The sequence below is a fragment of the Salvelinus alpinus genome, chromosome 6, assembly GCF_045679555.1.
Source record: "Salvelinus alpinus chromosome 6, SLU_Salpinus.1, whole genome shotgun sequence".
Classification (NCBI taxonomy): domain Eukaryota; kingdom Metazoa; phylum Chordata; class Actinopteri; order Salmoniformes; family Salmonidae; genus Salvelinus; species Salvelinus alpinus.
In genome coordinates, this window is record NC_092091.1 from 66768284 (window position 1) to 66795620 (window position 27337).

Sequence of the window (27337 nt, forward strand, 5' to 3'; positions counted from 1 at the left end):
CACCCTCCTAACATAGCCACTTGATCTAAACAAAGTGAACAGGCTTACCTGGATAAGATGCTCATTTCGCTGAATGAGAACGAGTTGCCAATGTAATGTGTCTTTCTACGCTTATCTAGAAGGCATAAGTCTGTCTAAAATGCTGCTAGCGGTACCACAATGCTGCGTGCGACAAACTGAGCATCATTTTCCAAAATCATGTTCATTGACACACCATATTTTAGTAGTGTCTGCTCAACATTTTGGGAGTTGAGACATAAGGGCCTTAGTTTAAGTTCTCCTCTATTACAGTAAAATAATGTCTTGTGTTTCAGTTTCCATATGACTGATTATGTTGGACCAAATCTGAAATGCAAATAGAGAGTTGAAACTGCTTGTTGTCAGAGAGGAAGAATATGCTCTTTCATTGTTGTGTGGCAGGGGAGGTGCTTGGTGTGTGAGTGGGAAGGTACACAGTGCACACAGCAGTGAAGGAGCGAAAGAGACCAAAAAGACAAACCCCCATAAAAATTCAAACAAATAACCTTGATTCTTGCCATACAGGCATTTGGAACATTGTGCTAAAACATTAATTAGATATCATCCAGCCCTAATAGAAGAAACCATTATCAGAAATCAAGACTGAGTTTTAGTGGGTAATACTTCTCACAAGACAAAGCTCCCATGAAGATTTCAGGAGGTTCTTTGAAAAGCAGACATTCTCAATTATGACCAATGAGAGACTAAACCCTAACATAATGAAGGGTAAAAAAATTTTTTTTTTTTAAAGTGACTGACATGTTGAGTTGGGGTTGGGTAACAGGGGGTAAGGAGCAGGCAGACTTCCTATGGAAACCACTCTTGAAACAGGAGCACATCCTCTGGCCTGTCCCTCCTCTAGTGGGCATTTCCATGTCACAGGCTAGCTCCCTGGCCAAAGGCCCCGTTTGCACGTTTCCTCCCCCCCAAAAAAATCTAAGACTTTCCGTTGCGGGACTGAAAAGAGTGGCCTAGGGCCAAAGCTGGACCAGAGTAACTTGGAACTTGTGGAATTCCCTGGGTCTTGCTCTTGAAGATCCTACAGCAGTGACTGGCCCAAGAGACAGCGCAACATTCCTCATCCCTAGTCCCTACCTTATTCAAACCTCAGCCTTCATCTAGCCTGGTTTCAGATCTGTTTGTGCTGTATAGCCAACTCCTACAGATCTGGGACCAGGCTACAGTTCATCACATGATATTTACAGGCAGTGACACCAAATCTCTGGATGTTTACTGAAGATTAGCATAATGCTGAATCTGCCCTTTCACAAAATAGCTTAGCTTTTAATGTTGCCATGAAGCCGATGGGAGGTTCACATGCCGTGAGGATTATATGCCATATTAGAGAGCCCGATTCAATTCCTCCGGTCAACAACATGGTCTGATTTCAATAGCGATAAATGACGATCTCACTGAATCCCAGCCAAGCCTTTTTTCTTGTCAACCAAAAAAGCAGAGGCTAAAAGGCAGATAAAAAAAAGGTCAAACAAGTACAGCCAATTGCTGAGACATTTTACTCTGATCTCAGACTGTTGGCAGGTTTCCATTGACCATGGTATATTCGACAAAAGCAATGTCGCAACAAAAAAAAATGTCAAACTAAAAACGGCAGATATGAGAACTTATTAATGCGCAATTTGCCTAAATGTGTAATGGAAACCCTTCAACCAGTGCATTTATTTGAAAATTGGTTCTTGAGAGATTTTTTTTTTTTAAAGGTGTGACGTCATTACGTCCAGCTGTTTTTAACTCAACAGACAAGAGTTAAATGGAATCTCACCCTAGCAGGCAATTGTCACATCTATTTTCTATGCAAACTTTTTAAATGTCATCAACAAACAAAAATTAAATGGAAACTGGAAAAGTTAATGGAAACATCGCTAGTGAGGGACTATAGATGGGTTAGCTGACAACGTCACAAAAACGATGCACACTCTTCAATGGGGCAGAAGTTTGAGTTGTTGCGATTCTGGATGGCCAAATAGCTACCAACAATGACGAGAAACTGCCATGTGGTGAATCGTAAGTGACTCATTTCAGCTAGTTGTGTCAAATCGTCAAGAATAGACATATTTCATATCAATGCTAACATGGCAACAATAAAAAAAATGCTAGCTTGCTAACCAACAACTACAATGATGTATTTGTCTCACGAGACCTAGCAGCTGTCAGTAGATGCTCTGCTGTGTCTTAAACACAGTTGTTCGAAGTTAATGTAATGAGAACTTGGCGCTGGCTCATGGCTGTGACTTCACGCAGAGAAGTGAGTGAGTGCACAAAGCTGACAGTGTATATACTGGAGCAGCTTAGAGGTGTAAGAGACTAGTAAAGACACCACATGCCACTTTACACGGGCACAGACTCCGCCAATCCCATCTTATTTATCGCTTAATAAGGACATAAAACCAGGTACACACTGCTACCTAAAATAAACGCTGTTCTTGATCTCAGACAAAGATGATCTTGACCCTCTGTTCAACCCACTTTGTATCAACTAAATCAAATCAAATCAAAATCAAATCAAATTTTATTAGTCACATACACATGGTTAGCAGATGTTAATGCGAGTGTAGCGAAATGCTTGTGCTTCTAGTTCCGACAATGCAGTAATAACCAACAGTAATCTAACCTAACAATTCCACACTAACTACAATCACGTGTCTAGCTAGCTAACTAGGCTAAGGCTATAGTGTAGAGCAGCCATATACAGTAAGCACATTAAGAAATAGGCTAGGCCTACAAGTCAAAGTTGATGCACAGCCAACTGCCTGCCACATGAGTTTTTATTTTTTATAAATCGTTTGTCATTTAGCAGACGCCCTTATCCTGGTTGAATTATAGGAGCAATTAGGGTTAAACGCTTTGCTCAACAGGACATCTACAGATGTTTCAATGAGTCAGCTCGGGGATTCAAGCCAGCAACCTTTGTTACTGGCCCAACACCTTTAATAACCTCTAGGCTACCTGCTGCCGTTTTGCTCTGCCTCTTGGCAGTTGAGTAATGTCATGATTTGGTAGACTTCTACAACACTAATAACCTAGCCTATTTCTGTTCATTTCCATGAAATGAAACAGCCTATTCACTGATTTGACATTCTAAAGGGGTTGTCACACGCTGAAGACAGATGTCGATTAAGGCAGCCCCCCGCACCCCTCGGGTTCAGAGGGGTTGGGTTAAATGCGTTAGACACATTTCAGTTGAAGGCATTCAATTGTACAACTAGGTATCTATCCCCCTTTCATCAAGTAGGATATTAAATCTGCTCTGCTTGTGGTCTTTTTTGCACACGTATGCCTACAGTATACTGTGTAGCCATTGGCAATGAGGCTAATGATAACTGTCTTCTGGTAGAGATGGAAAGACTCAAAAACCTTTTCAATTAAATGTTAACTAAAAACATAGCATATGCCTTTCTGGCAGAATGATATGATTATTTGCATCAATCCAGTGGACATTTGTTTAGCAAATTCTGAAATAACATAAGGGCTACAGAAACATTGATAAAAAAAAACATTATCTGGCTGGTGCGCACCTGCAATAGAAGGTAACTTCACCAAAAATAATCAATTACTTATATTTTTTCACAGATCTCAAAAGTAGTCTCTTGGTGTGGTTTAAGCATTGTTGAGGACTTACAACATCCAATTGTTTTTCCAATAAAAATGTATTTACTTAGGTGTTATTTTTAGAGCGAAAACTAGGAAAGTGGAAACCTGGAGAAACAAAACTGAGAAAAATAAGATTTTAGAGCTCGATGTTCCTAGCAAAAGATAGGCCCACTTCAACACAATGCCTGCCACACATGCATCCACAGAGACACCTGCAGAGAGCGAGCCTAGCAGGGTGATGCTCCATGTGGAGGCAGAGGGTGTGTGCTGCCTGCATTATGAAAACAAGCTCACCTTTCCATTCTAGAACCTTCAATTCTTTGGAATAACAATAGACCTAGGGTACATCAAATATATGTTATTGTTACAGTTATGCAGTGCAGCAGCAGGGCTCTCCGATGGCATCCTTACTGCCTAAACAGACAACTCAATGTTTATTTTCTTACAGTGGGAGTGTGGCCTACTGCAAATTAACATCGGAAACACTATTTTTAGTCCGCTGCACTGAAGGTTAAGAGGTTGACCTGAGCCATTCTGGGCTGCATCACCGATTGTAGTGAACCGATAAACTCTTAACAAGCTCATCACTGGCTTCTAATGAGACAGACCAGTAGAGTACCAGTTACACTAGGAAGGGACAATCAATTGTCAAAGCAAGCAAGCAATCTCTCCTGGACTGAACTACTAATTGTGTGGGCTACCTACAGCTACACTACTCTGCATGTGAGCTTTAATACAATTCAATGTGAATAACAGAGGTGGTTCTATTCCAAACAGTCCGTCTGAGGCTGCCCCAGAGAGTTCCGCTGCACATGTTGGTCCCTGATAACTCCCAAAATGGCCTGCAAAACAGAGGCCCGTCTGAAAGTCACGTTACTCTTTATTTTTAGAAATATTCTGTTTCTTCTCTTGCTTTTCCAAATGGAACATGCAATCTCTTTGCACCTAGAAAAAGGAGAGATGAAAGTACACCAGTGTTTTGTGTAATGAAAAACGCATTGGCATGCCTTGCTAGAAATCTTTGACTTATGAATGACAAGGAAACCTCAGAGGCTTGCAGTGGGCTAAAAGCAGTACCCTCCTATAGCACTGCAACAGTTGCACTCTAAAGCAATATAGTTAAATCAGCTAACATCAGTGACTAAATTAAGTTAACCGGTTTGCATGACAGATAGTGGTGTCTTCAGGGCTTTGTTCCAGCAATGAACAAGTAGCTGATTGCCTCAACTAACCTGTACCCCTGCACGTTGACTCTGTACCGGTACCCCCTGTATATAGCCTTATTTTATTGTGTTACTTAAGTTTATTTAATAAATATAACTATATTTCTTGAACTGCATTGTTGGTTAAGGGCTTGTAAATAAGCATTTTACGGTAAGGTCTACACCTGTTGTATTCGGTGGATGTGACAAATAACACCAGAGTTTACAAGGCACCTGACCAATTTGACAGACCCAACCCACTGGGCTAGAGTGCATGAGATTATGATATTTGCCCAGGTGAAGGTGTGCTCACAAATCAATCCATGATGACGGCGACTTATGTTTCAAACCTTGTCACACACCTATAAGTTATTTGGATAGGTTATTGCCTCAATTCTTTCAATGAAAACCCTTTTCATTTTTGCAAAGTACTCCACATGAATCGTGTTCTGGCCTCTAGACAATGGGTGAATGTTAACATCTGGGGATTTTGCAAGTTCATGCACAACAAATTGGGTTGACAGACCTCACCTGTCAGCAATGTGTTCCAGTTTATTGAATAATGAAGGCATTGTTTCCAGAACTGACTACTGGTCCATGTACAAAATGTTGAACACAGCTGTTTAGAGAAACAAACTTTTGGTAGCTATAAACAAAGTTTAGGGCGATTGGATACAGCTGGTTGCAAGCAAAGAGTGAGCCATGACGTTATAACCTTAACCATATAGCTTGCACAGTCCAAGAGGCAAACTTGAGACTGCATAGGGAGAGACCTGTCAACTAGCCAGATAGTCAGCAACTCAATTTAACCATTCCAGGGCAATAAACTCAACTGCAGAAACTCACGTTTTGTGGCATTGATGAGATTCTTTCCATCCTTGTAGAGTTCCTTGATAAATCTGTTGGTTTTGTCCAACTCTGCCTCGTGTGCCTTTATTTTCTCCCTGAAAACGGGACTGTCCAGGTAGCATTCGCTAAACTCCAACGGGTGTAATCCCATGTCTTTAACGTTAGCTAGTTGGCTAGGTCAGCCAGCTAGCATAAGAAGCTGTAAAACTGCTTTATAAAAACGACGCGCTAACTAGTTAGCCACCAACAACCAGTTGCTTGGTGTCAAGCGGGAAAAAAGTATCTTTAACCAACTAAAAACTGATTTTAGGTTGTGCTGTCCTCTAACTCGTTAGCTAGCAAACGTTAGCTACGTTTTGCTAGCTAGTGTTCCCAAATCATAACGTGTTGGCTGACTTGCTAACTACAGCTATTTCAAGAAGTAACTTGGCTAGCACGTTACTAGTAGTTGAAAAGGAGCATGGCATTCCTAAATTAGCAACTATTTTGTTAGAGCTTGTTCAAGAGTAACAGCAAACCATTATTTAGGTCAGAAAAACTCTGTATATTCTTGTGTCAATCTAAGTTGTAGTCCACGTCGTCCAATATAGACATTCAATTGACAGTCGAAAGGAGAAACTCCTATTTGACAAGTAGGCGTTGAGCTCAAGCCCTCCTCCGCTGACGCGGGATAGGGCGTTTATCCAATTGGCTTCCACCCACCTTCTGATCAATTCATACATTTGCCAACAATGTAAAATATTTACATTTTCTACAAAATACATACTTATAATACATCTAGCCGGTGACTGTTTTTTATTATAATATTTCAGACGCTCTAATTTGATTTTCTTCACTCAGAACATCCACAACTTTACACAATGGAAACATGGAAGATATCTTTGTTCCTACCCGTACTTATTTACTCAGCGGACATGTGCCGTAGTTCTTATTATACCTAGACAGTACAGTATAAAGATAGGCAGAAACTGCAACATCAATATAAATGCCCGATCACGCTTTGTAGGCCAGCTAAACTCATGAGTAGAACGCGTCATCGGGTATAACGGTCGTTTCGCGCCAAACTGCGCATGTTCAGGCCGTCAAATCAAAGGGACTTCTTCGATATAAAGTTGTTTTTGACAAAAATGAAGACGTGTCAGTTTGTCACGTTCACGAGGTTAGAGTAAACATGTTCAACTACTTGAGACATTGTCTTCCATCTAGGTTGTGCCTTTAGATTTCGAGAAGATTAACAGCTAAGGAATCATTTTTCACTTCTCTTGATGATTTCTCAAAACCCAAACCCCGGCCTGGTCTGTTGGTCTGCTTCGCAAGCGTTCCCGGAAGTCTGGCGATATTGCGTCTCTGGATTTAGAAACTCTTATTATACTTCACTGTCAGTGGTCTTCAGCTAACCGCGCCATCAGATGTTGCTAGCTCTACATTTTATACTGTTAATGTCATCATCGTTTATAGCGTTACTGTTATATTTAAATGCATGATTGTGTGATACATATATAGTAAGTCATCAACATCACTGAAAATGAAGTGTTACACATAATCTGCTGGCTATAGTTAGCTAGTTAACATACAGTAGTAACGTTAGCTAAGTTAGCGACTAGTTTTAGAAATAATACCCACTAGTTAGCTAGTGATATTGCATGATGTACACAACACAGCTAGTTAGTTACACTCTTGTATCATTTGGTGTGGCATTTTGCACCGATAGTCTAGACTTGTATAATTACAACGTTAGCTTGCTAGCTCGTGTATTGTGGTTACAACCAAAATATCTTCTGCACACTTTTACAACCACAGAAACACAACACCTATTGATAATGACAATGTAGCTAGTTATGTAATTATCAAACTAAACTGCTCATCAGTGTGATGAACGTTGTGTGGCTATGCGTTTATGTTTCTGTGTGTTCCTAACATATGTGATCTCCTAACTCCCTGTGTGATAGGAATGCCCAACACCAGCACCAGGCCTAAACGTGGCAGACGGAACCGTCGGGTGCCCAGGGAGGACCCTGCCAGGAATGAGCTGGTGTCCAGGTCACTGGAGAGTGCCCAGCAGTGTCTGTTCAACCAAGACTATGGGACCGCCTTTGTCCACTACCTTCTCGTCCTCAACCTGGCTCCTGTGCTGAAGGACTTTGCCAGTGTGGGTAGCAAAGGAACCCCTGTAGGCCAGGGCCCTCCAACCCTGTTCCTGGAGTGCTACCCTCCTGTAGGTTGTAACTAACCTGATTTAATGTATCAATCAGCTAATTATTAGAATCAGGTGCGCTATATTAGGGATGGAGCGAAAACTTACAGGACGGTATCTCTCCAGGAACAGGGTTGGAGAGCCATGCTGTAGGCTATACACCATTCAGCCTGTCTGACAATTGACATTCCCTTTGAACATTCAGATTCTTTTTTATTAGATTTGTATTTGTTTTCACATACACCAGATAGGTGCAGTGAAATGTGTTATTTTACAGGGTCAGCCATAGTAGTATGGCACCCCTTTAGCAAATTAGGGTTAAGTGCCTTGCTCAATGGCACATCAGATTTTCTAACCTTGTTGGCTTGGGTATTCAAACCAACGACTCTTCGGTTACTGGCCCAACGCTCTAACCGCTAGGCTACCTTTCGTTTTGAAGTTGAAGTGTGTATTCTCTCTGCACGTTATAATATTAATGTTTACCACTGAAGGAAAAAGACAAGTGATGTCATTTGTAGATTAGTCCAATACATCACCAATACATTTTTTATAATGTGTGTTTTCAGGAGTCCTTTAGGTTCACTCTGTTCAAATGGGCAGATGAACTCGACTCTCTGGGGCGCATCCAGGACCTGTTTGACTGCTATGAACAGGCTCTGGAGCTCTTCCCTACTGATGAGGTCATCATCAACAGCATGGGTGAACACCTGTTCAGGTAGCCCTCACTCAACAGTCTGACCGGTGTCTTGTCTGTAGGCTTGGGAACTGGGAAGACTTTACTAGTCAGGCTTACTAGGTTGACTTTACTAGTCAGAGTTATGGTGGGGTAATATTGTACCTTATGTTGTGCTCAATACCGGATCAAGACTATAGTTATCTTTTCTTTCATGTCTTGCCAGTGAATTGTTTGTTTGCATGCAGTGGTGTAAAGTGATTGAACTAGCCAGACAGCGCTGTGTCCTAGTAAATGTATCACAGTATTCTTAGATTGCTCACAATTGTTCCATTCCAATCTTCCATGCACGCTCCAGAATGGGATTCCGGGATGAGGCCGCTGGTCATTTCCACAAGGCCCTAAAACTGAAGCCGGACTACCCTGAGGCCAAGGAGAATTTCTACCGCGTGGCCAACTGGCTGGTGGAGCGCTGGCACTTCCTGATGCTCAACGATCGCAGGAGGAACCACAAGTACCAGCAGGCCATCCAGAAGGCTGTTGAAGGAGGATGCAACACTGTGTTAGATATAGGCACAGGGACCGGTATCCTCGGGTGAGATTTCTTTCTGCCTATTACAGTTAAAGGGATAGTTCATCAAATGAATAAATTACATACTGCTTTCCTTAACCTGCAAGAGGTCTTTGGACATTTGTGCCGCAAATGCTAACAGGGTAGCATTTGGAAACAGTGCCAGCCACTGCCAGGAAACCCTACCTACCTCGGTTAAGTTAAGGAAACAAATGTAATTTTGTAATTTGGGTGAGCTATCCTTTTAAGTGCATCTGTTGTTTTATTACAGTGGCTACGCTGTATGAAGAATTAGGTTAAAGTTGTACAATCTTAATGGTTAGTATCTATCCCAGAGAAATCTACACAGCTCTGGGATTGACTACGTTTGTGTTAAAAACACTAACTGTCATGGCTGTGGTCTGTCTATTTCTATTTGTTTGTTACTGCTTGTAATCCTTGTTCCTCTCCGGTCTCTCTATGGACAGAATGTGTGCTAAGAAGGCAGGGGCGGCTGAGGTGTACGCCTGTGAGCTGTCCAAGACCATGTACGAACTGGCCTGTGAGGTGGTCACCGCTAACGGAATGAACGGACGCATCAAGATCCTCCATATGAAGTCGCTAGAGATGGAAGTACCTAAAGACATCCCTAAGAGGTGACCTTTCACCTTCCCTCTTACTCTGACATCTGTATGGGCCAGTTTCCTGGACATAGATTAAGCCTAGTCCTGTAATAAAAAGACATGGAGACTCCATTGAGCATGGGCATCAGTCCAAGACTTAATTTAACCCCATACAATGTCAAGACGGCAGAGTCGCTGCCCATCTTCCAAAAACGTCTGAAACCGTACCTCTTTAAAGAGCATCTTGAATAAATTCCATGTCCTCTCACAAAATAAAATACAAATAATGCGCTTGTCTTTTCCTACTAGAACTGACTATGCTGATAACTACTTTGTTGAGGGAAAATGTACTTGCTACGATTGTGATGTGTTGTCTCACCTAGCTTACTTTAAGATGAATGCACTAATGTAAGTCGCTCTGGATAAGAGCTTCTGCTAAATGACTAAAATGTAGTCTGTGGCCTGGAAACTGTCCCTATGCGTCCTCCTCTAATGTGTATGTACCATTTGTGTGATGTGTTTTCTGTGGTAGGGTATCGCTGGTTGTCACCGAGACTGTGGATGCCGGCCTATTTGGTGAAGGTATTATAGAGAGCCTTATACACGCCTGGAATCATCTGCTTTTGCCTCCACAGGTAATTAACTAGTATAGGCAGCCATTTTGAGGATTACTTTTGTGTTCATACTGAGTTCCAACACTGTAGTGAATACAAGCCACCCTTTAGTGCAAGTCTGAAAGCATTACCATGATTAGTAAGTAACATCAATTGGTTTTAGTATTGATTATTTATTTCCCAACACTTTCTCATAACATTTTCAGTTTCATTACAACCGTGGATTTAGATGCCAGTCGTGTTAATGTTTTTCATTCATTTAACAGGATTGTCTGTCTCTCAATTCAACACAAGTGATCGCAAAGTAATCTTCAAAAGAGGCTTTACCTATATTTTTGTATCACAATTGTAAAACATGATTATGGAGCATCAAAAGTAAAAAAAGTACACATCTTTTATATTAAATATCCTTTATCCAGCCAAATCCTTTGTTTATTGGCAAAGAGATGAATCCAAAATCATTTTTAAGGTTACAGTAGGAGGCTACAGTACCAATCAACCACCTTCCTCAATATCATAATGCTGCAGCCAATATAAGTCAACAGTGCCATCTATGGTCTCAATGCGATAATACATTTGAGGTATAAAAAAAAAGGATAGATGAAAATCATAAATACAGACAAGTGCATTTAGTAAGCATATATTATAAATTGCAACAACAACCAAAATCCTATTATAGCAAAGTTAATGGCATGAGGCCTGATGTATGAAGACGTGAAGACTCACTTTCTGCAGAGCACCCAGGACCCATCCAGGCCTCCCTCCCAAACAGGCCGGGTCATCCCTGCCGGAGCCACTGTGTTTGGGATGGCTGTCCAGTGCCTGGAGATCCGCCGCCATCACAGGTGACCTGTCCCTCTGTTGTTAATAAAGGCTAACTTAAGTCAGTCAGACTTTGTTCTTCAATGATGGATTTAGTGTTATAATTTCTTTTGCACGTTTCAATGCCTCAGCTTTTAGAACAGTAGACCAAACATAAACAAGTTCAACATGTTATTCACCTTTCGTGTCCTTATCTGTTGGAATATTTCATTGTCGACATGGAACAACAGCTGAAGGCCATATGTCCCTGGAGGTAGTGTGTGTGTGTGTGTAAACAGACACCGGTGTTAATATTCATGTCATACCATCTATTTATAACCATGTGCCTGCAGGCTGTGTGTGTCTGAGGTGGGAGGCCTGGCCACGGCTGCAGCCGGAGAGCTCCACAGCCCAGTAAGCTGCAGCTCAGAGGATGACTCCACAGAGCCCTACACCACAGAGAGACTGAGCAGACTGCCTGGAGGCTACACGCCTCTCACTGAACCCTTCAATGCCCTGGACATAGACTTCAACAACGTGCAGGTCAGCGGCAGTAGAGCGTCTTTATGTGTACATGGATAACATATAAACCAGAATTACATCTCTATGGGGAACTGTTAGTTATCATCAACAACTACGACTTACAGCCTCACAGTGGCATTGCTGTCTGTAGATTCTGTATATTGATAACAAAACAATATCTCGTATGTCAAAAGCCTCATACTCTCTCAAGCTTTTCAAAATCGAACAAGCTAGTTTGCGTGATATTTGGCTATAGGTTCCAAGAATACAAGAGCAGTGATTGTATTATGCTATGCTAACTGTACCCCAGGAGCTGGAGGGTCTGTGCTCCAGGGAGGTGAGCCGGGTGCGTCTGCCTGTAACTGGGGAGGGTCTGCTGGACGCCCTGGCCGTGTGGTTCCAGCTCCACCTGGACCAGGAGAGTAGCCTGTCCACCGGCCCTAAGGAGGACACCTGCTGGGAGCAGGCCATCTACCCCGTTCAGACACCACACAGTAGGATCATTTATATAAGACATGAATGTACACTGAGTGTACAAAACATTAGGAACACCTTCCTTTTTTGCCCTCAGAACAGCCTCAATTCGTCGGGGCATGGACTCTGTAAGATGTCGAAAGTGTTCCACAGGGATGCTGCCCATGTTGACTCTAATGCTTCCCACAGTTGTCAAGTTGGCTAGATGTCCTTTGGGTGGTGGACCATTCTTTATACACACAGGAAACTGTTGAGTGTGAAAAACCCATCAGTGATGCAGTTCTTGACACGCTCAAACCGGTGCTCCTGGCACCTACTACCATACCCCATTGAAAGGAACTTAAATCTTTTGTCTTGCCCTTTCACCCTCTGAATGGCACACATACACAATCCATGTCTCAATGTTTAAATATCCTCCTGCACTTCATCAACACCGATTTGAAGTGGATTTAACAAGTGACATCAATAAGGGATCAAAGCATTCACCTGGTCTGTCTATGTTCATCAAACTCAACTCTGGACCTTGAAGCCAGTTCCACTGCTTTTTCACTGTTCTCCTCTAATTAGATGGATTTAGACCTGGGACACCAGGCATGTGCAATGAATTATCAGGTAGAACAGAAAACCAGCAGGCTCCGGACCTTGTAGGGTAAGAGTTGAGTACCCCTGGTCTATTTCATTGAAAGAGCAGGTGTTCATAATGTTTTGTACACTCAGTGCCTATACACATGCAGTGAGGTAGTATATTTAGACAACTGCACACTACTCCACTGTAGGTGTATGATGTAGTGTTGCAGTGTGTAGGGAGCAGTGCGTAGGGAGCAGTGTGCATAAACATCTCTACATAGATCCCTTCTAATCATACAGTAGAGATGCACAGAATGCACTGTAGAGACTGATCAAGTTCTACACAGATTCTCCTGACATCCACTCAGAACAACTATTGCAGTAATAAATTACACATATATTACATACTGTACATAATATATACAAATAGTGTTCTTGCATATTCCGCCGTAATATTTGTCCCCTTCTGATGTTTGCAATGCAATTCCCCATTCCATCAAACGGGGGCAGTAGGCTACATATAGAAGAAACCTATTCCATTGAAGACAGTAGGCAATGACTGAAGTCAACTTACACTGTAACCTCAAGGCTGTTATTGGCTGTCTTTGGTTTGTCTAGCTGGATTTCACAACCATGAACATTCAAATGGATTGAATGAATTCTACGCAAATAGGCTTGACCTTTGTCTGCAAACAATTCTGTACTCCTTTATCTTGTCAGACGTAGAACAACAAAGTGAAGTTGTACCGTGGTGGTGTCATTGAGATGCACCATCATTCAGCTGCTGAGCTCAGTGTTTCTGTACAGCAGTGTTGCTAATTGACAGGGGCAGCGTCTAGGGACCCACCAGACACCATCCCCGCTATTATTCCCGATGATCATCGACATCCGTTTCCCGGCTGCCGTGGCGAGACAGACGGGTGCACCGGGACCGCCTGTGACACTCTTTAGTGTTCATGAATCTCTTATAGGTTATACATATGTATTTTCCCCAAACGCCCCCTGACAACGACAAGCCACACGCTGCCGTGATGACACTCTGTCTGTGTGCCTCCCTCCTGAATCTCATTTCCCTCGCTCCCCTGCTCCTACCCCTCTCTTCCTCTCCCTCTTTCTTTTTGTGCAGTGGCAAAGCATCTTGTTCCATGCCAGTTCTGTTTACTTGTTGTTGTGGTTCATGAATAAACAGTAATGTGTGCAACAAGGCCTTATAAAAAAGAAAGGAATCAACTTGTTACTTATGATATGCCAAGAATTTGTACGTCATTTGCAATTTCACGTGCTTTATTTATTAGACTTAGAAAAGGGTCACACACTTCAAAACAAATGTACATACAGTGAGTGTATAAAACATTATGAACACCTGCTCTTTCCCTGACATAGACTGACCAGGTGAAAGCTTTGATCCCTTATTGATGTCACTTGTAAAATCCACTTAAATAAGTGTAGATGAAGGGGAGGAGACAGGTTTAAGAATTGAGACATGGATTGTGTATGTGTGCCATTCAGAGGGTGAATGGGCTAAACATTTAAGTGATGGTGCAACGCATTGGATGGTTGTTTATTCAATGTCGATAGGTTTGCATCTGTCCTTATTCAAATGAACCATGAAATGAAATGTCTCGTCAGATTTTCCCCTGAGGCCTGGTGACGAGCTCATCGTGGAGATCTCCTGCCGGGATGCCTACCTGAGACTCTGCAGCGTCGCCGTAGCGAGAGACGGACGAGAGTTCCGTCTAGACGACTGTCTGGATCCAGACAAACCTAGAAACAACCCAGGCCCGAGCAGCAATCCCAACCCAAGCCTTAACGCCGAGGCAGAACTGTGCAGCGCCCTAGCTTGCCTCGGGACAGAGCAGAGCAGTGGACCTCGAGACTACACCATGCTGGAGTGTGCTGAAATGGCCCTCCTCAACAACCAGCCCTACCACGATAGTTTCCGCAGGGCACTGGCTAAACTCATCACCAACCTGAAGGACGCTCGTTCGGTCCAGGGTCCCAGCCAGGGTCAAGGGTTAGAGGTCATGCCTCTCACTGACCCCCCCAGTGGCCCTATGGACCCTGGTCCAGACCCCTTCTATGTGCTGGACGTGTCTGAGGGCTTCTCTGTTCTCTCCCTCATGGCAGCCAGTCAGGGCCAGGTGAAGGCCTATAGTTCGGTAGAGAAGACCCAGCACCAGGCGGTGCTCAGGAGGCTGGCCAGGGCCAACGGTGTCCCAGAGGAGGCTCTCGAGTTCTGGCTGAACCAGGTGGAGGACGAGCAGGCGGTGCTCCAGAGACCCTCCAGGGAGAAGCTGTGGAGCGCCATTATATTAGACTGTGTGGAGACCTGTGGCTTAGTGAGGCAGAAGCTGATGGAGAAAGCCACACTAGCCAGGTAGGAAGATGGAGCAAGCACTGCTGGGAAAGGTAGTTTTGGTAGTAACTGGTAGTATGTATGAAGTGCTGGTGGAATTTGATAGTGTTTTAGGAATGAGGTGGGATTGTGGATCATATTGCAGCATCTCAAATGTTGATATTGAATCTTCAGTGTTGTGACATTGGGAAAAATATACTATTTGGGTTTGGAAGAATCTGTCCCTTTTTTTTGTACAAATGTTTGATTGTTTTGGTGGGGTCCATCCATGGCAGGTGCCTGTTGGAGGACGGCGGTCAGATCTTCCCAGAGAGAATAGTGTTGTACGGGATGCTGGTGGAGTCTGACACCCTGCTGCTGGAGAGTGCTGTCCAGGGCCAGGAGCCTACACTGGGCTTCAACATCGCCCCGTTCATCAACCAGTTCACTGTGAGTTACTGACACACCTCCCCAGATCCGCTGCATGCATACTGTATCTCCCCACCTGCCTTGCATATGTCGTCACTAGGGCCTGAGGTTTTAATGATATAGTTAAGCAATAAGGCCAGAGGGGTTGTGGTATGTGGCCAAGGGCTGTTCTTATGCACGATGCAACACAAAGTGCCTGGATACAGCCCTTAGCTGTGGTATGTTTGCCAGATACCACAAACCCCCGAGGAGCCTTATTGTAAACTGGTTATTAAAGCAGTAAATATAAATGTTTTGTCATACCTGTGGTATACAGTCTGATATACCACAGCTTTCAGTGAATCAGCATTCAGGCCTCAAACCACACCGTTTATATATAATATATATCTCTTTACACCGTGTACAAAACAATAGCAACACCAGCTCTTTCCATGACACTGACCAGGTGAATCCAGTTGAAAGCCATGATTCCGTATTGATGTCACTTGTTAAATCCAATCAGTGTAGATGAAGGGGAGGAGAAAGGTTAAAGAAGGATTTTTAAGCCTTGAGACAATTGAGACATGGATTGTGTATGTGTGTCATTCACAGGGTGAATGGGCAAGACAAAAGATTTAAGTGCCTTTAAACGGGGTATGGTAGTAGGTGCCAGGCGCACTGGTTTGAGTGTGTCAAGAACTGCAACGCTGCTGGGTTTTTCACACTGAATTGTTTCCCGTGTGTATCAAGAATGGTCCACCACCCAAAGGACATCCAGCCAACTTGACACAGCTGTGGAAAGCATTGGAGTCAACATGGGCCAGTCCATGCCCCGACGAATTGAGGCTGTTCTGAGGGCAAGCGCCATGCTCTACCAACTGAGCTACAGAGGACCGAGTCCGCTCACATTGTCAGGAAAATCTCCTGGCTCTAGTCACGCTCCCCAGCTCTAAATCTGCATGCACTATACTCTGATATCTAACAAAGTCGTATAGTACATTTACTGCATGGTTAGGGGGAAAAGTATGGTCAACTCAAATTCATTCTACGTGACACAACTCCCAAACCTTTCTCGCTCAACATGTCTCCTCTCCTCTCATATCTGGTATTCCCTCTCATGTCACTGATGCAATAGTCATACTATTGACAGCTGCCTCAATGTTCTTTGTACCTTGCATCATTCTTCTGATTCAAAGGACAGGCTCCTGAGACACACCAACATGTTGCCTGAGGGTTGTAACATCTTGACTCAAGATGGCTGCTGACATATAATGCCAACCCCCCCCCCCCAAATATTCTGGACGAAAGCTAAACATTGTTTTCTTATAGTTTCTTTCGCAGTACTGTTAGTGGTTCTTGGTCTGCCGTATTGCAGTTGAGCTCAAGTGAACCAATTTGAAAGGGCACAATACATTTAAACTGTCCTTTTACTGTGCTTTTTTAAGTCAAACTGGGTTTTAAAAACCCATTTCTCTTGCAATGCAACCTTCTACGTTGAGACTTCTGTTTTCTTTTATCTGGCTTTCCGTCGGTATTACGGAGAGCTGAGAAATCCTTTTAAGTTGTCTGTCTTTTCCGGTGTCTTGTTGGCGCTCTAATTTACGGCGTTGGCTCCGGCGGGACGGCAGTTTGTTTAAACAGATGTTGTCTCTGAAGAGCTCAGACAAGGGCACGACTGTCACACAGGGGAAGGCATTCACACGGCTTCACGTAAGGGCATCCCTACCTGGATCCATCACTAAGCATTACATCAATGACATCAAACGGAGAGCGGCGGAGACACCGGGAGCTGTGACAGGGAGGAGGAGGCAGCGGCATTCGTTTGTTCTCTGTGACAGTGACACTGTCGCTCGATGAGAACTCTCCTCCTGCTTTCTAGAGCGGTGCGGTGCGTTGCAGCAGGTCACATGATGCGCATGACTCTAAAGGAGTTCTAAGAGTTACATTTTTTTGTTAAAAACACCTGACAACTAGTGAAACTAGCTGGAGAGTTTAGGAAATACTGAACTAGACTACATGGACTGCCTTGTCATTCTGTTTAAAGGGGTTGAATTAGTTTCAGATGTAGGGTTGTATAGATGTCCGCTAAATGGACATCTAATATGTAACAATGATATGATCTCTCTCCTTCCTAGGTTCCAGTCCATGTGTTTCTGGACTTGTCCACTCTGCAGTGTAGACATCTCAGTGACTCTGTAGAACTCTTTATCCTGGACCTCATGAACACCAACGCCAACTATACCAACAGAGAAGTCAAGGTAAAGACCCAACTCGACAGATTCATTTAGTTATAGATACATTATTGCTAGATTCCTTGGCAGTGTCAGTACTTCCACTGAGCTGTGGCCCTGACCATAGAAATAAACTCAGCAAAAAAAGAAATGTCCCTTTTTCAGGACCCTGTCTTTCAAAGATAATTCGTAAAAATCCAAATAACTTCACAGATCTTCATTGTAAAGTGTTTAAACATTTTCCCACAATTAATGAACATGCACCTGTGGAACGCTCGTTAAGACACTAACAGCTTACAGACGGTAGGCAATTAAGGTCACAGTTATAAAAATTTAGGACATCAAAGAGGCCTTTCTACTGACTCTGGAAAAACACCTAAAGAAAGATGCCCAGGGTCCCTGCTCATCTGTGTGAACATGCCTTAGGCATGCTGCAAGGAGGCATGAGGACTGCAAATGTGGCCAGGGCAATAAATTGCAATGTCTGTACTGTGAGACCCCTAAGACAGCGAGACAGGACGGATAGCTGATCGTCCTCGCAGTGGCAGACCACGTGTCACAACACCTGCACAGGATCGGTACATCCGAACATCACACCTGAGGGACAGGTACAGGATGGCAACAACAACTGCCCGAGTTACACCAGGGTACGCACAATCCCCCCATCAGTGCTCAGACTGTCTGCAAAAGGCTGAGAGGCTGGACTGAGGGCTTGTAGGCCTGTTGTAAGGCAGGTCCTCACCAGACATGACCCGGCAACAACGTTGCCTATGGGCACAAACCCACCGTCGCTGGACCAGACAGGACTGGCAAAAAATGCTCTTCACTGACGAGTCGCGGCTTTGTCTCACCAGGGGTGATGGTCGGATTCGCATTTATCGTCAAAGGAATGAGCGTTACACCGATGCCTGTACTCTGGAGCGGGATCGATTTGGAGGTGGAGGGTCCGTCATGGCACGGGGCGGTGTGTCACAGCATCATCGGACTGAGCTTGTTCTCATTGCAGACAATCTCAACGCTGTGCGTTACAGGAAAGACATCCTCCTCTCTCATGTGGTACCTTCCTGCAGGCTCATCCTGACATGACCCTCCAGCATGACAATGCCACCAGCCATACTGCTCGTTCTGTGCGTGATTTCTTGCAAGACAGGAATGTCAGTGTTCTGCCATGGCCAGCGAAGAGCCCAGATCTCAATCCCATTGAGCACGTCTGGGACCTGTTGGAGGATGAGGGCTAGGGCCATTCCCCGCAGAAATGTCCGGGAACTTGCAGGTGTCTTGGTGGAAGAGTACGGTAACATCTCACAACAAGAACTGGCAAATCTGGTGCAGTCCACGAGGAGATGCACTGCAGTACTTCATGCAGCTGGTGGCCACACCAGATAATGACTGTTACTTTTGATTTTGACCCCCCTTTGTTCAGGGACACATTAACAGAAATTGAATAGTCACATGTCTGTGGAGCTTGTTCAATTTGTCTCAGTTGTTGAATCTCATGTTCATACAAATATTTACACGTTAAGTTTTGCTGAAAATAAATGCAGTTGAGGACATCTTTTTTTGCTGAGTTTACAATTACTATTTTATTGATTACAATAGTCTTTCTATGGCCCTGACTGTGTTTTTCTCCCAGGTCCAGGCTAGTGCCTCAGGCAGGGTGACTGCTGTGCCCTTCTGGTACCAGATCCACCTGAACGAGGAGATCAGCGTGAGCACCTTCAACCAGGACTCCCATTGGAAGCAGGCTGCCGTGGTGCTGCACCAGCCCCTGGCAGTGAGGGAGGGAGACTGGGTACGACTGGCCGTCACCCTGCAGAAGAGCTCCATCTCCATATCAGCCAGTATAGAGGATGAGGCTGGGGAGACCGGGACTGTGGATTCTGTTAGAGAGTCCGCTCAGTGACTGTCTGTGATATGAACAGTACAAGAGTCAACTTCATAAGTGTTTTAAAGGAGGGAGTTGTGGTGCTTTTGATTCTACAAGAGCATCAAGTCCACTCAGTCTTACTGGGAGAGAGGTCAAGGTATCACTCTGGATTCTATATTATGAGTGTGAACTGCATACAAGTCGAGGAAGGGATTGGACTATGGATGCTCCGGAAGCACCAGCTCTAAAATGACCCCACAAGGTCTACAATAGCTACCATCTCAATATGCCTTCTCTCAGGACTTTCACAGACATTTACATGTTTTATGATGTGCTTATCTTGAGACGTTTTGGTCTTCAGTGTGTTCATAATCTTGTTTTGGAATGACGTCTCTTGATTATGGTTGCAGTCCGAATTAAAATGTTTCGTATCAGCACTTGCATTTTATCTCCAAAAGAATAATTTAGAAATCAAAGAAAATCATAATGAACAAACAAGGGACTTGTCATCTCAACATTGTGTCAATTTCTTATAGACACTAGCAAAAACTGACAGTCACATTGAATTTAATTTATTGGAGGGTGAATGTTTGGAACCTTGAGTTGAACTTTCAAAAGACAAAGGTGCTGACCTGTTTTGATGTAGTACTTCCTTCAAGGTTAACACACGACACACTTTCCTGATAGGAAGACGTTCTACTAATGGATGACAATGAAACTAGTAAAAGACTGAAATCAATCCCTTTCAGTACGGTAAATTACAACTAATATCCCTGAAAAGCTTAAAACAGTAATTAGAATGGTAAGAAAAATGTCAGCTACATTGGTCCAACAAAATCTATAACCATGACTGTGTACGCATCAGTTTATATTTACAAATGAGAGGCAGACGTGAAATGTGTGAATTACTTGATATAGTGTGGATACACTAGGACCATGTACGGCACATAGAAGAACAAGGCATCTGAGAAGATTAGAGACTGTTAGCGTTAATGCCAAAGTGAGACACAGCTTCATGCTTAAATCTGTACCATAGGTTTAAAGACCGTATTCAAGCATGTGCAAACCAATGATGTTCAGTACCAGTCAAAAGTATGGACACCTACTTATTCAAGGGTTTTTCTTTATGCCAAAAGTGTGCAAAGCTATCAAGGCAAAGGGTGGCTACTTTGAAGAATCCCAAATAAAAACATTTTGGGGTTCCTACATGATTCCGTGTGTGTTATTTCATAGTTTTGATGTCTTCACTATTAATCTACAATGTAGAAAATAGTAAAAAAAAAAGAAAAACCCTAGAATGAGTGGTACTGTATATAAACCAATCATTGGTGCAAACCAGTATTTTGTATAAGTTTCAGTTTAAAAGCTACATATATAATACTTTGAATGTTTCCGTAGCAACAACTAAAAGCCTTGGTAAATGATGAAGGAGTTTGTAGTGATATCACCCCGGTGCTATTAAAGAACAAGTATACTGGTAAAATCTCTCACCGGCTTTTGAACTTGAAGTCCAGACCCATTAAAATGAAGAGGGGTTATACTAAAATAAGGTATTATTTACCATTATGACTCAGTAGTACAATACAGATACAAGAAAAAATATCTTAAGTGTCATGAGACCCTTACGAAAGCTTATGAACATTCTTCGAGCTGTCATTGACAGAGGTCCATCTGCATCAGCCCTGGTGGACGAATGACTCGCTACAATGTTGCTTGATTAACGTGTGCTTTTTCAACACTTGCTTTAAATTTGGTCATGTGCGGGTTAGCCAAATATCGTCTGTAGGGGAAACATAGCCGAGGCCATACTTGGTTCCTGCCCAATTGTGTTTGGTATAACGTGCATTCAGAGTTCCCATTGGAGGATTTTAGCGATGACGCTAAGTTAGGTGATAACGACAAGGTCGTCTGTAACCGAGTCTGTTGGCTCGTTGGTGGTGTTTCTGGGCTCTGGAGCTTGTCTACCGTCGTCTTCCCTCTCCTCTCCATCCCCCTCTCCAATCCACTGAGCATTGCTGAGCCCGGCGGGGGCCGACAGGGAGTGGGGCGTTTGGGTTTGGCCCAGGCCCTGGTACCGACCCTTGGGGGACGCCGGGTTGGACAAGGCCTCCGTGGGACTGATGGCGTCCAGGGATCCTGGAGAAAGCAAGCCTGAGCGCTCGCCGTCGTCCTCCGCCTCACCGAAGTAGGTCTTCCTAGGTCGGCCCATAACCGTTCTCCCTGTATCAGGAAAGAAAGAATGTGTTTGAAGATATGAGAATGGCAATACACTCACATAATAGGGAAATCTATCAAAGTCTTGACGATTGAGGGTAGACATTTTTTATTCTCTCATGACATTCTATTAACATAAATCGAGTAGCTAGCCAATGCATTTGGTTCTGAGATGAATCCTTTTCAAACAAAGTTCTTAACAGCGGCTTATTCGATTCCATCCATGCATGACTGCTATTGAGTCAAGCCAAATGGGATGAGAACTAACCGACGTTGCGGACTTGCTCAGAGATGTCAGCCCTGACGTCAGAGATGTCCCACATGGCCAGGAAGGAGTCGAAGCAGGATCCCTCCTCAGCCTCCTGTATGTAGGGCTTGTAGGTGAAGCTGAAGTGGTGGGCGATGGCCGCCAGGAACATCTCCACACAGATGATGAAGTCCTGGATGAAGTATGGATGAAAGCTTGACTGTATAGCAAAGCAAGTCTATTCTCACACCTGTTTCATGTACTTAGTATGTAACAAACCATCATATCTATTTAAGCTATTTAGAAATCTTGCACAGGATAGAAGTCCTTGGAGATGAATCATGTCGTTTTCTAGGGGCATGAGACCACAAGCCTCAACAGATATTACCTTATACCAAACAAGTAATTTTACAACTGCATTACTACAGCATTATGTAGCATTGTAGTAAAAGTGTTACTATGGCATTATACAGTGTTGGTATTGTCTTGCATTACCTGTAGGCCTGTAGCTACAGCCTCCACACTGTCCCAGTCCCACGTGTGTCTCTCTGAGATCACTCCAACCTTGACCAGGAGAGCGATGAACGCAGCTTGCCTAAGATAGATTCCAGACAACAGAGTGGAAATAATCAATCCTATACACTGCAGCCAACACAGGGAACGCATTAACCCAATTACTGACTATAATCCACACAGCTTTAAAACATACTTTGTTAACAAGTCCTACACATGCAATTCTGAAAAAAAGTTGTATAAGAAATACAAATGGGCATCCAAAACTGTGTTACTTTAATGGATAAAAATGCTTGATCCATGAATTGCAGACACATTGACTGGTAAACAAATATGTTATTAATCATGGAGGTCGATAACCTGGTCCCAGATCTGTTTGTGCTATGTCAATGGCTTGACATTGACCACAGGGGTTGGCAAGACAGCACAAACAGATCTGGAACCAGGCTAGGAGGTAGATGCAGGTGATCCAAAATGGCAGCCCCAAAAAAAGCACTCACCAGAAGGAGACGAACACCACCATTTTGACACACAGGAACTTCCCCACTGGTCTGATGGGGGCCAGTTCCTCTCTTAGGGCCTTGTAGAACAGCACCAAGCAGTACATGGCAAACTGGGAGAGAGAGGAGAGAGAATGATAAGAGAAAGAGATCACTTACTGAATGCTAAATATTTAATAATGTTATCTTTGTGGTGGTGGTATGGTGACAGGAAGTTTACAGCAATGTGGAGACAAGTGTGAAAAATACGGAACCTACCAGCTGGGACATATTGTTGAATATCACCAGGTACGTCCATGCATTGGTTGAGCTGAAGTTACCTTCATCATACACACCACAGAGCTGACATATCCTACAGGATAGTGAATGGAGACATGTGATATGACTTGATACAAAAAGTCAATTTATATGTGGTGAGTGTTAGGGAATAGGTTAGGTAGTTTAGACCGCACACTACAGCTCACTTCCACACCCCAGTCCCCCAAGGGGTGGCAGCTTGGAGAGCCGCAAGGCTGCTGGTTGATTTGGTGGCCATGATACTTTATTTATTTTAAAATCTTTAGGTTTGGGCATGCCTTTGGTATTTTTCCTTTTTGGACATATTTATGTTTCGTCACCATCTGAACAAATGATAATCTGCTTGGACTGGCCGACCCAGAAGTCAAGAGAGACAGAGCTGGCCCTGGACCAAGGTAAGGTTGCTGTCTCTCAGGGCACATGTACATTCAACACTTAGGCATATAACATAAGTCCATCCTGAATGGAAAACAGATCCTGTGAAAAACACTTACAAGGCAATAACTGTTGTGACTGGTCTGACAACCGTGTACTGCAACACTCCCAGCTTGCATCTCAATAGCAATACCCTGCGATAAGAAAACACGGTACACATTATTAAGGAAAGACATTCACACAAAATGTTAGCTTTTTCCCACTATAAAATAGCACTAACATCTTACTAATCACCAGCTTTGTTTTTCATGAATCTCTTCCATTTCTTAAAATCAAAAACATCCTATGAAGAAAAATGTTGCAATACCTGTGGCTAAAACCGCAGATGCACAGCATTAGTTCAAATGCAGAGTAAACAAAACAGATGAGCCTAATGCGGTCTTTCTGTTCTTTAGGCTGGTGCATTTTTCCTAAAATGAGAACACGTTGTTCCACTTGCAAACACTTCTGGTTCTGTTCTTAATCAACTACAGGCAGACATGCTACATATTACTATTGTTGCCTGACTGGGGCTCGTTTGGAGCTGGCGAGTAGCAATGGAGACTTGGAGAGACTTCAAGCAGCCAAACAAACACCTTGAAGGTGAACTTTCTAGAAAGAGACTCAAAATGGAGGCCACACAGACTGGAGCCACTTTAACACCCAACTTCCTGTTTTGATTATGAGCATGAAATATAAATGTATACTTAAAACACATCAATGTGATATAAAAACATGTTATTAATCCTAAAATATCCATTCATAACACGTAAAACAAGTGGTAGTTTATTGCTGCACAAAAACATAGACCTTCATCCTAAAATGTAAACTTATAACACATGGTATGGATAATATTATAGCTCCTTATTAGCCTGGCTGATTGCGCAGTAATGCCATAGATATTGATAGAGGTCTCTAACGGCCAAAAGCCTGTTTTAGTATGGACAGTGCCTTTAAGGACTTTCACAATTTTGAAGTAGTCAATTGAGTGGGACTTCCTATGGTTTAAGGAAGGATCACATAAATCCATCCAGGTCATAAGGAGGCTTCAGCCAATGAATTATAAGTGAACATTCCATAACCACAGGTGGCAGAAAATTTGCCAATCTTGACTTTATATATCTGTTCAAACAACACATTCCAGGTGGCAGTATGACCATTTAATTTTGTATACCAACTTATAAAAGTAGTAGAAGAAAATTCACTACTTCAAAATGGATAGCATCAATGCCCTGCCCATGCTCCCAGACACCCTAATGGGACAGATACAATGTTGCGTGCTCTATCTCTATGAGTAAAGCCAACCCCTATGTTTGTTCTCATGCCAAATGCACAGACCTAACAGATCTGGCACAGGGGCCTGTTCATTATAGCACACATACACTTAAAGAACTACAAAAACTATAAAAGCAACAAACTCACTCTCCCATGGGCCATGCCGGGCAGCAGCAGAGGGGAGGAAGGTGTTTCTGCTGCTCCTGCACCTCCAGCATCAGTACCAGGCTGGGGTACTGGTTACCCATGGTTGAGAGAGTGAGAGAGAAATAAAGAGAAGAGAGGAATTACAGTGTGAGGATATTGAAATAAATGTAGGCTACTCCGTCTAGCCTGGGATCCAGATGTGTTTGTGCTAGACTTATGTTTGGCATAGGCCAAAGAGTGGCCATGATTGGAATGTTAGAACAAACAGGTCTGGGATCATTCTCAGTCAGGTCATGACAAGAATGTGTACCTGGTTTCCTAGGTAGTTGAGCAGGAAGATCATGAAGTTGTAGATGACGTATGCCTCGTAGCACTCCCTGCACGTGTCCACATAGATGGCAATGCTGGGGTACTTCAACGCAATCCACTGTGTGACAGAGAAAGGGAGAGGGTGGGAAAGGAAGACAAGAAGAGGAATGGGATCATAGATGGGCCATTACATTATCTCAATGATATGTTGCATGATAATAGTGAACACTTGAAACTATTGAAAACATTTACTCTGAAAAGTCAGTCAGGGAGTGAGGCATTTTTTTGTTTCTCTGTTTTGTTTTTCTAACGGAACTCTGTTCTCATTCTTTGGGAAGTAGGATAATGGAAATTGTGTGATAGGGGGAATGCTGAGCGTAGCAGATGCTAATTAGCATAACGAAACGAATTTAAGTGCCACGCTCATGTCAGGCGCTTTTCAGTTTTACTACTGTCAAAGCTACAGTGACTTCTTCTGTTAACTTCTTTTGTCAAATATTTGTAACTTAACAATAAACCAATGTGGACTTTTAAGAACTTCTAGCTACATGATCAAGAATTGAAGGCATTACTTACACTGTCCAAACTGTAAATGGGGACCATCCATAATATTCTGTAAAAAAAAAAGGAGACGAGATCATTCACAATCAGTTAGGTTATATTGTACATCATTCAAGATAATGACACAAACCCATGATGGTAATGAAGTAATACTATCCTACAGCTGTGACAGAGTAGCCTTTCACTTACCTGATAATTGGCTTCTGTAGCTCTGGTTGAGTATAGTTTACAAGATGCTGCAGGATCCCCCATAGTGATATGGGTATGGTCATGAACACGAATATCCCAGCTATGAACCATGCTTTGTTATGGGTACCAACCTGAAAGGTATAAATTACGTATATAATCAACATCCAAACAACAAAGCATGGACTAGGCTATTCAGTGTCAAGTAACGATATGATTGGGCTGCAATGATATCAACTGACCTCTGATTTCTGTAGTTCCCAGATGCACAGGGGTAGTAGGACGACAAGCACAACCAGAAAGTATAGAAGAACGACCAGAGGCCGAATCCATCTCCTCCAGTTGCCACAAGTACAAGGCATATTTGTAATGGTAAACTAGTTAGCCACAGCAAGTTGTCAAGCGTCCTACACTCACTGGGTCAATAGGTGAAAACAAAGCTAATGCTAACTAGCAAGCAAGCTAGCTAGGTAACAACTAGCTATTACCGCTGCCAGTTATAGCTTGGTATAAGAGTTCGTTTCAAATGTCATTTGGGAAGCATGAATACTGAACGACAATTTCCAAACACATTGTAACGTTAGCTGCTTTGCTAAACCAGAAATTGGTAGCTAGCTAGCTAACGTTAGTCAGCTGATCTCATGATTCACTATAAACAAACAATGAATCCACGCTGCATCCATTCCAAACGAAAGCTCTTGATAAAATTCAAAACATATATTAATAATCTAATAAAATCCAACTGGTCAAAAACAACGCCGTTCTTGTATTAATAACGATACATTAATTTCTAAAACTTCCTAAACATCAAAAATAAGTTTTACAACGTAACTGATGGTTACTTCTTGTTGACGTTCTTGACAAATGCCGCCCATGCTTCAATCTGATTGGATATGGAAAAGGTCTCTATACTTTTCATTGCTCACCTTTTTACTCCATCACAATGGATGACTTGGGCACAGATGTAGTTCGGTTGATCTGCAATCTGAGTACTCATGTATGCTCCACTAGATGGCAATGCAAATCAATCATTCTCAGTATTTCACACAAGTGGAAAAGGATGGTTCATTTAAATGACCAAAAGTTGTTAAGAATAACTCAACAGTGTAAAATAATGACAAAGTATAAATGTGATGT

The 27337-nt window shown here is 43.0% G+C and overlaps 3 protein-coding genes across 12 annotated transcripts in view; 1 reads left to right on the forward strand and 2 right to left on the reverse strand.

Moving 5' to 3' along the window:
* arhgap10 (Rho GTPase activating protein 10) overlaps positions 1-6324 on the reverse strand; it is a 63788-nt gene extending 57464 nt beyond the window's left edge. The window contains exon 1 of one of the 2 annotated variants that reach the window (XM_071407469.1): positions 5676-6324. In XM_071407469.1, coding sequence (XP_071263570.1) covers positions 5676-5829 — 154 coding nt within the window. In that variant the 5' untranslated portion in view covers positions 5830-6324. The remainder of the gene's footprint in view (positions 1-5675) is intronic. The other variant, XM_071407468.1, reaches the window with a different exon arrangement.
* On the forward strand, positions 1937-20741 carry prmt9 (protein arginine methyltransferase 9). Of its 9 annotated transcripts, none has more exons than XM_071407458.1 (13): positions 1937-2040; positions 7628-7827; positions 8439-8587; positions 8904-9140; positions 9584-9751; positions 10251-10353; positions 11053-11177; positions 11487-11676; positions 11966-12149; positions 14326-15073; positions 15328-15481; positions 17575-17697; positions 19304-20741. In XM_071407458.1, the coding sequence occupies exons 1-13, from the start codon at positions 2013-2015 to the stop codon at positions 19571-19573; spliced, it is 2679 nt and encodes an 892-aa protein (XP_071263559.1). In that variant the 5' UTR covers positions 1937-2012; the 3' UTR covers positions 19574-20741. The 9 variants fall into 9 exon arrangements, with proteins under 9 accessions (XP_071263559.1, XP_071263560.1, XP_071263563.1 ...); XM_071407459.1 differs by having other exon boundaries at positions 11068-11177; XM_071407462.1 differs by lacking the exon at positions 1937-2040 and adding an exon at positions 6652-6837.
* Positions 20094-27136, reverse strand: tmem184c (transmembrane protein 184C). Its single transcript, XM_071407470.1, has 11 exons — positions 26443-27136; positions 26204-26334; positions 26030-26066; positions 25455-25571; positions 25145-25233; positions 23803-23877; positions 23270-23363; positions 23012-23124; positions 22494-22593; positions 22020-22191; positions 20094-21757 (listed from the first exon to the last, which is right to left on the reverse strand). Exons 1-11 carry the CDS (start codon positions 26560-26562, stop codon positions 21423-21425), a joined length of 1383 nt encoding a protein of 460 aa, XP_071263571.1. The 5' UTR covers positions 26563-27136; the 3' UTR covers positions 20094-21422.
* Positions 27137-27337: the final 201 nt, after the last annotated feature.